The following is an 11,575-nucleotide window of genomic DNA, read 5'->3' on the forward strand; positions in this document are numbered from 1 at the left end:
AAAAGAAACCACATGAACATGTGAACGTGCATGATAATTTATACTCTATTAATAAATATTTTTAACTATACAATTATCGAACACAATAAAGCATAAGTATTTTCAGTTTTTGTTATCATATTATTGCTTCAAATATTCATGCTCCATATAACCAAAACTTATTAAAATATATTGCAAATTATTCCTGCAACGTGTGGGGTATCATCTAATCTGTTTCCAATGACATCACATAATCAAGAGCATTGCTTTTACCGCGGGCCTTACAAGGAAGGGAGGGAATCAGATAAGGCTAGTTCCCTAGAAACATAGTATATGTAGACGCAGGCGTTTGTATACACGCATGAACACCCAACCATGTAAAGCACCTTCAGGAGACGGAGTTGACGCATCTAAGATTGACAAAGTCGTCAGTAACGCCATGTAGTCGAGGGGCACGCCATACCACTAAGAGAGTAATGTCGGAAGGCCTGGAATAAAACCTGAAAAATGTGACAACTCGTACCAAATCTATGACTGAAACCTGGTTGGGATGGTTCCACCACAAAAAGTATTCCATCCATCTGAGTTATGCTCAGTTCGCTCACTAGCTATATTGTGTACACAATATAGTTGCCACAGAGTGTGCTAACGTTTTTGTCGAGTCAACCAACCCAGCTGAGCTTATAACAAATCGAATCAAACTGAGTTTTTTGCTCGCTAGAGTTATCGAGCTTAGCAAGTACTCCCTCCATTCGGAATTACTCGTGCAAAAAATGAATGGTGAGTGACAAGATAGTGACAAATAATTCCGAACGGAGGGAGTGGCAAGATAGTGAGTTCAATCTAAACGATGGAAGTTGGCTCCTTACAGTTATGGATGCAAATGTTTCATAAATCTCGAACAAGTTATTTTGTTCACATGGATGCTTGTGAAGAATATGGTAGTGTGATAAATGAATTAGATTAGACATGAGTATTTCTGCGATTTATAGAAACATGATACAACTTTTCTGTCATCCCATTTGTTTAAGAGAGTATGACTAGCATTTCTTGAAGGTAGCCAAGTTACAAAGAAATTACAGTATGAAAAAGAGTTCATAGGCATTCCTCAAGCACGAATGGTCTATAAAAAGACCAAATCAAACCATTTCACATTATGAACCTTTCAGTCATCTCTTATCTTATTACAAAATGTCCGGGTTGTGATGACATAAGCCATGTCATCGGGAAGATGTATATGGACTTTCTAAATCGTCTGTGATGGCACATTCTTAAGTAGTGGCATATCCTTTGTGGCAGTCCTCAAGCATCAGTGAAGAGGATGATCTGCACTAGAGACAAAAGTAAATAACCTCATTTTGCATCGTATAATGTAAGAGCACAATCAATTGTTGATATTTGTTTATCTTATTACGCTGGTTTGTTTGAGAGATGTTAAAGCTCATGATATGAAACTGGATTCTACTAAATTTTTGCGTATGAATAAAATTATTTTGTAAATCTGAACAACTATTGGTTAAACAGTTGGCAGTTGAAGAAAAATATTTGGAGAATACATATTCAGTGTACATAAGAATATTTCAACAAAATACCACACAACAAATGAATGACACCTACAAACTAAGTTTTCAGATGCTTAAGAAAGCCAAGCTGCAGAAGCTAGCCCATCCAATTTATCTTACACATCTTGCTTAATGATAACAAAAAGAATAGAATAAAACAATCCAGAAAACTGGCGATGGTCGATAGCAATGGATGGTTTCAATTTTGTACCTTTGCGTTGCCTGTGATCTTCTTGGTGAGAGTATAGTCAAGTTAACTTTATTTCTGCACATCTAGCGGGTATCGATGGATGCAACTAGCCCATGGCCCATGGTCACCGTGAGATGTACGGATGCACACCCACACTGCGGAGTTGCATTCATATCCAGCTCCGAAACCAATCATCCAGACCCTATTACCTTTTAGCATTCGACCCTTGGCTTCTATGTATCCCAACTCGTACCACACAGATGCACTCGACTGATTTCCGAATTGATGCAGTGTCATTCGTGAAGGCTCGACATGCTCATCTGATAGATTAAGGCCACATTGTGCCGAGCTGATCACCGCTGGTCCACCAACGTGGATGCAGAAGTGCTCGAACGCTGTACGGAAATTGGGAATGTAAGGCCTTATCCTCCTCCCAAGGAGCATCTTCCTTGCCAAGGAGACGAGAAGAAACTTGATCAGCTCTGATGTAGGCAAGACAAGTGGCCCCATGGCCGTGATGTTGGCCTTGAGAGCGTCTCCAGCAATAGCCATGAGGTTCTTTGACAGATTGGCGCCCTTAATTCCCTCATCGTCTTCCTCTTGGTACACACAACGGTAGGCATTGTCGTCACTAGCAGTGATCGTCCGCACAACATGTGTGAGGAGGAACCTGGCTTTGGACCTAGAACTCGATAACATCATGGCCGCACCACCCATGCGGAACAAGATATTAACCAACTGCATGGAACGGTTGTTACCCGCGTAGTGATTGGGTCCAATGGTCTCCGTCGACACCACTAGCGCATATGATCCAAAAGGCATGACCTCCAAGATGTTCCTTGCGAGCCCCACTGCAGTTACTGTTGATGACGCGGAGGTCACCTCGCAGCTTGTAACTGTTGACAATCATGTCGGCAATTGACGGAACTGGTAAAAAGACACTGCAGTTGGTGATTAGAATATCGATCGCATCAAGGTTAATCCTCGTCTTAGCCAGTAGGTCATCGATCACTGAGAAGATGACTAGTTCTACCTCGGCGCGGGCTTCATCCAGACTACAATTTGGCTCAATGTAAGAAAGTGCAGGTGGAACACAAGTCTCTTCACTAAGGCCGGAGTGCTCAAGAACTCGTGTTATGAATTTAATGGTATAATCGGCAAGGAAGGTCGACATACGTGCATGCTCGAGTAAGGCCGCCTTTGGCAATCGATAGTTGGGGCTAGGCCGGAAGCAATCATAGTCAACAAGGTATGTGGCTCTAGGGGGATGTGCAAGGTAGACGGCAGCCGCAACGGTTGGAAGAACAATGGGCAAGAGTAGGTGAACTGGCCAGAGAGCACGAAGTGGCTCGCCTGCACCGGCAATCCATTGTGCAGCTTTTAGGAGCCAGGCTGCCGCAAGTGTCATGGCGATGGCGAGATGGAGGATGATGTTGGCAGCTAAATGCTATAGCAATTTGAGAAGAGTGATATGAGATCACGAAGCAAGTTGTGTGATGGTGTAGTGTATATAGGAGTATTACAGGAAACTTGTGGGAGATCGTTATATAGGGGATCAGGAGTGATGCTATAGTGGGTTAATGTTATATTCTTGCTCAAAATGATTTGCAAAAATACTCTCCTTGAGCTATCAAATCAACCATAGAACAACTGCCTAACTGTCATAGCCTCTTGGGACCCTAACTTTTATTGCGCTACATCGTAGCACATCGAAACAAAAACAGCGGGAGTCATGAGACCATGCATGTCGACTTCTCAACCATCTTATACCGTACATACCATATTATTCATGTTGCGCATTAGTAGTGGCCTAGTAGTAGCCATGTTTTTCACATGGCACAGCAGGAGCACTCTTATTCAGATTATTAAGATGCCGGACATTGTGAAGGTGCCAACCAACTAATTTTTGGTCCATCTTTTCAGGGTACATGTGCGAGAGCGGAAATAATCCCATAAATTTTAGTCCATAGTTTTGTTTTTTGGGATTCTCCTTCAGAACGGTATTTCCAGTTTGGGGATTGTACCACGGGCATCTTTTTGAGAGCAGCAATCAGTTTGTATTGATAAGCAATAGTGGCGCAATAAACCAGTGAAAGTGAAATAAATTAGCACATACAGCTTCAATTGGTATTGCTTGAGAGGATCTACTGGAGCAATATTTACTCAAACAAAATAACTGTTAACTGATACTAGTAATAGAAGGGAAATTGCAAAATAAAATAAAATATATAGCCTCATGCCCTTAGAATTAACATACTACCCGATGATTTACCAGATCCATTGTCTTGATCTCCAGCCACCTTTGCATCCTCACTTTTTTTCCGTGCCTCTAGAGAAAAAAATAGGACAAGATAAAATCTACACAAGGTGGACTAACTTTGAAGGTTTTAAAGAGCCACAATGGCCGATCCCAAGAGGCGAGAACATGAATTCACGAAATCAGGGGCACTCACCTCTCAAAATAGGTTGTGAACCACTGCTTCATCGACAGATAACCAGGAAAGAAGGCCAAGATCAGGAAAATACAAAACATGGAAACCACACTCCATAACAAAGGCTAGATAGCACCAAATGCCTTTTTTAAGCGTAAGCACCAACTGCCAAGACAAGACCTGATGCTAGATGGCAATCACTAGATTGAGAGCCATGACCCATGAGCAAACACCATGGCCTCCCTAGTGGGCACACCGACACAAGGGCGTTGATATATCCAAAATATATCATACTCCTTGAATTTACTGGTGTCTTTTCACAAATTCCAGGTTACTCTGGAAGAGGAGTGAGGTGTCAAGAAAGGATGTGGCCAATGCCAGCACTTTTACAAAGTCTAACTTAAGAGGCGAGACGGAGAGCAGAGAAGAATGGAGGCGAGCAAAATTCTGTTGATGCAATTCCCATCATAGATCACCATCTTCATTGCTCTCTACGCCCTGTAGCCTATCAAGAACTGACGACTGGTTTGTAAACTGGACAACAACAACCAGGGCAAGCTGGACTAATTCTACTGGGTCGCGACTCTGCTGCAGGTCATGAACCTGGTGTACTAAGTCATGTGTGCCACGCACTCCATGTTCGACTCCTTGAAGCTCCATGAGACCGGGGAGGGGAACAACAGGTCCATGGTGGAACTGCAAGAGAATGACTGAGTAAAGAGAAGAATGCGCCTATATGCAGGTACAGGTTCAGCAAGCTAGAAGTGGGTAAATAGATGTTTCGAGACTGAAGTGATATGTATGGAGATCAGTCACAGGCAGAAACTTTTCCATGACAAATCGAGCGATACAGCTGCAAATCCCAAAAACATTTTCATCCAGCACAACATAAGCTGTATTATTATGCAATCACTATACACTACTACACATCAACTCCATACATGGAAAGAGAAGCTGACAAGTACACACAAAGTCTTGGGCGGTTCAGCTTCAGTCGTCCAAAAACTTTGGTAGGGTTTTGAGCAAGCACGAAGCGCTCATAGTCATAGTGGGCTCTAAAGGATATTTTGTTTTAGACTGTCGGCTCTTCGGAACTAGGTAGCAAGACATAGTACACCCAGATAATGAACAAACCACAGTTCAACGCTGTTATGAACGCCAGTGATTAAACCATTGGGGGAAGGATCCTCCACGCCACGGATGCTTGGAGAGAACGAGGCGATGTTGGAGCAGTGGACATCAATGATCATCAACCATTGAGGGAGGAGATACGTCAGGAATGGAGGTCATAGAGACCTTGCTTCCTTGTTGGTGACAGTTGGAGGTTGTTGAACGGAGGCTGGGGCCCTGGGCTGACAGGGCAGAGGAGAGGCCATTGAGTAGTAGTCGACTGGTACATCTGCAGGATAAACGGCAACGAGTGGTAACGTTGATGAAATCTGGCCATTTGCTTTTTACCAAGAGAAGCCTATGTACACATTTATTTTCCTTGGCCTGAATTGTATGAACTATTCAACAGATTGAGTGATATAAGAGATTCGCTTGCTAATCTATATCAGGGGAGAAGTTATTTTGGTAGATCATCAGACATATGAATGGCAGAGAATGGAAGAACAGATTCGTATACAATTTTACTAGTATTTTGTTTGGTTGTTTCTACTGATCCTTTAGAATAGAATTTCTAACCCCCCTCTTTGATATGCGCATTGATTCAATAAACACCACACTCGCGATCCTGCCACTAGGAATTCCGATTCCAATAGTTCGAATCAATAAGCTGACATCTCGCTCAATAGCATGCTAAAAATCATTGAATGCGAAATGTTCAGAGGTTTTATTACCATGTCACTGACAAGAGCCAGTGGTCATCAGGCGGTGGGCTTGCGGTGGAAGCCCTCGGAGGGGTCGAGCGGATCGGCGGGGGAAGGCAGCACCGCGGTGACAGTGGCGGCGGGAGGCCCGACAGGAAGGCGCCGGGAGACCATCTCGTCGACCCTGGCGGGTTCTCCGGAGAGGAGGGCCTCCACGGTGCCGTCGCGGCGGTTGCGGACCCAGCCGGCGAGCCCGAGCGCGCGCGCCGTCTCCACCGTCCAGTCTCGGAAGAAGACGCCCTGCACGCGGCCCTTCACCACGACCCGCACCGCCTTGGGGACCGATTGCTGCGGGGGCGGCGGGCTGGCCGAGGCGGCAGCGGCCATGGCCCGGCGAGAGGCGGCGGGGACGAGGAGGCGGGAGGCCGTGGCAGAGGTAGAAGGGAACATTCTGGAGGAGTAGGGTGTTCGGAATTCAGAGATGGTTCTCTTTCGAGTTCGAGAAGGGTTGCATCTGCAATAGCAAGAGGAATTTTGATCAAAAAATAAAGAAAAATGTTATCTGGCGACCGTTCGCCACTGGGCTAACCCCAGCGGACGCTCTCCCTGCTGTCACACGAATCTCGGCGCAGAGCCGACACCACGTAGGATCAGGATCGCTGGAGTGGTTCGCTGTTCAGAAGCTTCTGGCGGACGCATGGTTTACCTTTTTCAAAAATTCGTGAGCCGAGGGATCGAACCGAGCACCACTGGCTGACAGGGCCTTTTGTGAATCTGTTGTATTTAAGATGCCATATAGTATATTTTTCAATCCCGGAAATCCTGATTTTTTTTTCATTTTCTCACATGACAGTTTTATTTTTTATAGCATGGTGTTTTTATTATTGTGAGATGGACTTCTTTATTTTTAATGGCATGTCAGTTTTATTACTAAACGCATGGCATTTTTATCAACACTATGATGGAGTTTTTATCAACAATATAATGCCGTTTTATGATTGAGATATGGCATTTTATTTTTGAGACATGACAGATTTATTATTACGTGCATGGCATTTTTATTAACAATAGGATGTCATCTTTTATCAATAATAATAGGATGGCATTTTAATTATTGAGAGGGTGACTTTTTTATTATAAACATGATGGCATTTTTTAATGTTTAAGAGGGTGGAATTTTTTATTTTTAATGGGAGGACAGTTTTATTTATGAGGCGTATCCAGATAAAAAATTATCTAGGGGATGGTAGTTTTATAAAGTACGACGACATTTTTTTTCAAAGCATGGCATTTTCTCAATTTTATAATTTTGTGTTTTCCTATGTTCATGTCATTTTTATCCCGAGGATATCAGTTTTGAAGTTTTAGAATGTCAATTTTTTTATATTTTTATGTATTGTTTTTTGTTTATTATCCCAGGGATGACATTTTTTTTATCTAGACTAGACGATGGTACTTTTTAAGTTTAGCATGGCAAAAAGAAATCTAGATCACTCAACTTTTTTGGTTTTAAAGTTATAACTAGCTTAGCCCGCGCGACGCCACGCCGTGCCCGTCGGTAAGTCGCAACTATGTAGACCATAGTTGAAATGGTAGAATTATAAACAATTATGAGCTAGACAGAATATGCATTGCAGCTTTATGCGTATCTTTTTCTATTTGGGAAAGAAAAGCATATCAATATATATGAAATTTTAAGCCACCCTACATAGTGGGATGTGTATACGATGACACAACCGTACTGCAATAAGAAATCGCAATTGATTTTCGCAGAATTAGATGATCTTGGTATAGCCTCCTATAGGAGTAGTTCCCGTAATAAAGTGGTACAAAGCTTTTTTGCAAATTCTTGGACACGTCCGACATGTTGTTTTGCTCAAATCATTGTTTGCCTTGTGAATTCATTCTGCTGAGTAGCTACTTGCTGGCAAGCCATATTGAATTGCCATTGCTTGTTGGTCCGTGCATTTTCTTGTATTGTAAATAGTCTTTCTTTTGTGACTTCAAGTGCGTAGTGACAACCTTTTCTTTGCCTTCGTCTTCTATTTCGGCTGGTTCTCCTTGAAACGTCATCGAAGATTCTTACGATACGTTATGTTTACATGTAATAGTGTTTTAATCTTTACTATAAGACTTAATTTAAAGCAAGAGAATTAGTATGTGGAATTATGGGCACAAAAAGAGAAGCTAGAGAAAACACTTCTTTTCTGTGGGGTTAAAGGGGTTTCATTGCTCAACTTCGAGGGAGATCCTTCATACAAAGTTGTGGTATATCAACAGGATCCGATCTGATCCATAGCTAGTGTCGCATGCCCTTCAGCACGACCAAAAGAAACTAATCTATTACTTACAACATTTTGGTTCCTACTAACATGAACAGTAATAGAACTACCCCTCTCACCAAGACGCTTCCTAACTTCATTCAGCAGCATTGCATTCAACAATCAATCTAGGGGACTGTGCCTGAATAGAGAGCATCACAGCTTTACAGTCCATCGCAACATCAATTGGCAATGTAGACCATAGCAATGCAAAGTTTGGCCCCTCCAAACATGCTCTAACTCCGCTTGCACTGGGCTCGCACAATGCAATATGTTTTTGCAAGCTGAGAAGATTATGCCACCGGTATTGTTAGGTAGAATCATCCCAACACATGCTTCACCTCTCTCCTTGATATATGTCCCATCTATGTTAAGATTAACATGGCCATGAGCAGCGGGGTCCATCAGGCGGCGCATTATCTGTCCTCACATAAGATGAGATGGTGGGTGTCCATCGACATCCATTAGGGTTTTTTGCTTTTAAAAACTCACCTACAGTAGCGTACTTGATACTAATTAGAAAACTCGCATAGAGATTGACTATAATGGTAATCATTCTAAATTGCCATGCCACATTCAAAAGCATGAAAGGGACTTTGTCTGCATCATTCTAAATTGTTAGATTTTCCGTCCCTCGTCACAATTTAGGTCTGATTTACCGCTGATTTTGCAGGGTGCTCGTCCAAAAGACCAAAGAGAACAAAGAGGAGTTAATTCACCCAGAGGTTCATCACCTTCTCCTCATCGACCGCCCCCACACCGGCCTGACAGCCTCCGCCGACTCAGCCTGAAAGTGCATCGTCGACCTCCCATGCTTCCTTGCCGAGGTAACGTCCTCCCTCGCCCACCATCAGGTCACGGTGCAGGCCACCGCCACCGCCATGGTCTGCACGAGGAACATGGCTTATAGTAGCGCCATGATACGTCTCCGTCGTATCTATAATTTTTGATTGTTCCATGCCAATATTCTACAACTTTCATATACTTTTGGCAACTTTTTATATTATTTTTTGGGACTAACATATTGACCAGTGCCCAGTGCCAGTTCATGTCTATTGCATGTTTTATGTTTCGCAGGAAACCCATATCAAACGGAATCCAAACGGGATAAAAACAGACGGAGAATATATTTGGAATATTTGGGATTTTCCGGAGGAAGAATCAACGCGAAACGGTGTCCGAGGTGGCCACGAGGCAGGGGGCGCGCCTGCCTACCCTGGGCACGCCCCTGACCCTTGTGGGCCCCTCTTAAGGCGGTTGATGCTCTACTTTGGCCGCAAAAAAGCTAATTTTTGGAAAAATATCTGGGCGCAGGTTTCAATCCAATCGAGGTTACGGATCTCCAGATATAAAAGAAACGGTGCCAGAGCAGAATCTGGGAGCGCAGAAACAGAGAGAGATAGAGAGATAGATCCAATATCGGAGGGGCTCTCGCCCTCCCACGCCATGGGAGCCAAGGACCAGAGGGGAAACCCTTCTCCCATCTAGGGAGGAGGTCAAGGAAGTAGGAGAAGAAGGGGGGCTCTCTCCGCCTTGCTTCCGGTGGCGCCGGAGCGCTGCCGGGGGCCATTATCATCACCGCGATCTTCACCAACACCTCCGCCATCTTCACCAACATCTCCATCACCTTCCCCCTTCTATATTCAGCGGTCCACTCTCCCGTAACCCACTGTACCCTCTACTTAAACATGGTGCTTTATGCTTCATATTATTATCCAATGATGTGTTGCTATCCTATGATGTCTGAGTAGATTTTTGTTGTCCTATCGGTGATTGATGAATTGCTATGATTGGTTTAATTTGCTTGTGGTTATGTTGTTGTCCTATTGTGCCCTCCGTGTCGCGCAAGCGTGAGGGATTCCCACTGCAGGGTGTTGCAATACGTTCATGATTCGCTTATAGTGGGTTGCTAGAGTGACAGAAGCTTAAACCCGAGTAAGGGGATTGTGGCGTATGGGATAAAGGGGACTTGATGCTTTAATGCTATGGTTGGGTTTTATCTTAATGATCTTTAGTAGTTGCGGATGCTTGCTAGAGTTCTAATCATAAGTGCATATGATCCAAGAAGAGAAAGTATGTTAGCTTATGCCTCTCCCACATAAAACTTACTATCGTTCTAGTTAAGTAGTCAATTGCATAGGGACAATTTCGCAACTCCTACCACCACTTTTCCACACTCGCTATATTTACTTTATTGCTTCCTTATCTAAACAGACCCTAGTTTATATTTACGTGCTCTTTATTATCTTGCAAGTCTATCTAACAACACCTACAAAGTACTTCTAGTTTCATACTTGTTCTAGGTAAAGCAAACACTAAGCGTGCGTAGAGTCGTATCAGTGGCAGATAGGACTTGAGAGAATATTTGTTCTACCTTTAGCTCCTCGTTGGGTTCGACACTCTTACTTATCGAAAGAGGCTACAATTATCCCCTGCACTTGTGGGTTATCAAGACCTTTTTCTGGCACCGTTGCCGGGGATTCATAGCGTGGGGTGAATATTCTCGTGTGTGCTTGTTTGCTTTATCACTAAGTAATTTTTATTTGTTGTTCTTAGTTGTTCTCTATCTTTAGTTATGGATATGGATCACGAAATACCAAAAAAATTAGGTGTACTTGCTACTCATGGAGATGGGGAACCTCCTAAAACCCTCGATGCTCATTATGTTAAAGAAATTATGTACTACTTTGATAATCCTGAGAAAACCCCATTCAATTTTGTTATGGGAGACACGTTGGGTCAACGTGAATACTGTAGTGATTATCGCTTGACACAAAAAGGGAAACTATCATGGGATCAAATTTATATGTTGCGTTGGTATGCTCGGGATCTATGCTTGAGACATGATTATACTTGTTGCTCTAGGATCACTACTGGAATCAGGGATTTTGTTGTCTGCCAGTTCTTTGCCATCAGCTACCAAGAAGCAGATGGCAAACAACTGGCAGACGGCAAAGAAGGTCTTTGCCATCTGTAATTTCTTTGCCGTCAGCCAGCAGACGGCGTCGTCTGCTGGCTGACGGCAAAGAGAAAGGTGGCACCCACTAACGATCTGACTAGAAAAAACTTAATGTACCCCCTCTTTGCCGTCCGCAGCAGACGACAAAGATAAACAAAAAGCGGACGACAAAGGCTGGGCGGACGGCAAAGACTAACCTAACTAAACGGCCGAGCCCCTCCCCCGCCCGTTACTCTCTCTGTTACTCTCCCTCTCTCCTCCCCGACGCCCCGCCACCAGATCCACCCACCGCGCTGCCCCCGCCACCGCCCCCGCCACCCG

The 11,575-nt window shown here is 43.7% G+C and overlaps 1 protein-coding gene and 1 pseudogene across 4 annotated transcripts; both read right to left on the minus strand.

Moving 5' to 3' along the window:
* Positions 1-964: 964 nt before the first annotated feature.
* On the minus strand, positions 965-6,456 carry LOC119339954 (acylphosphatase-like). 4 transcript variants are annotated; one of them, XM_037611858.1, is made up of 2 exons: positions 6,005-6,456; positions 965-1,305 (listed from the first exon to the last, which is right to left on the minus strand). In XM_037611858.1, the coding sequence occupies exon 1, from the start codon at positions 6,422-6,424 to the stop codon at positions 6,032-6,034; it is 393 nt and encodes a 130-aa protein (XP_037467755.1). In that variant the 5' UTR covers positions 6,425-6,456; the 3' UTR covers positions 965-1,305; positions 6,005-6,031. The 4 variants fall into 4 exon arrangements, with proteins under 4 accessions (XP_037467755.1, XP_037467757.1, XP_037467758.1 ...); XM_037611860.1 differs by having other exon boundaries at positions 965-1,310; XM_037611861.1 differs by lacking the exon at positions 965-1,305 and adding an exon at positions 3,944-4,060.
* LOC119339953 lies at positions 1,325-3,762 on the minus strand (annotated as a pseudogene).
* Positions 6,457-11,575: the final 5,119 nt, after the last annotated feature.

This window comes from Triticum dicoccoides, chromosome 7B (genome assembly GCF_002162155.2).
Source record: "Triticum dicoccoides isolate Atlit2015 ecotype Zavitan chromosome 7B, WEW_v2.0, whole genome shotgun sequence".
In the NCBI taxonomy this organism is placed as follows: domain Eukaryota; kingdom Viridiplantae; phylum Streptophyta; class Magnoliopsida; order Poales; family Poaceae; genus Triticum; species Triticum dicoccoides.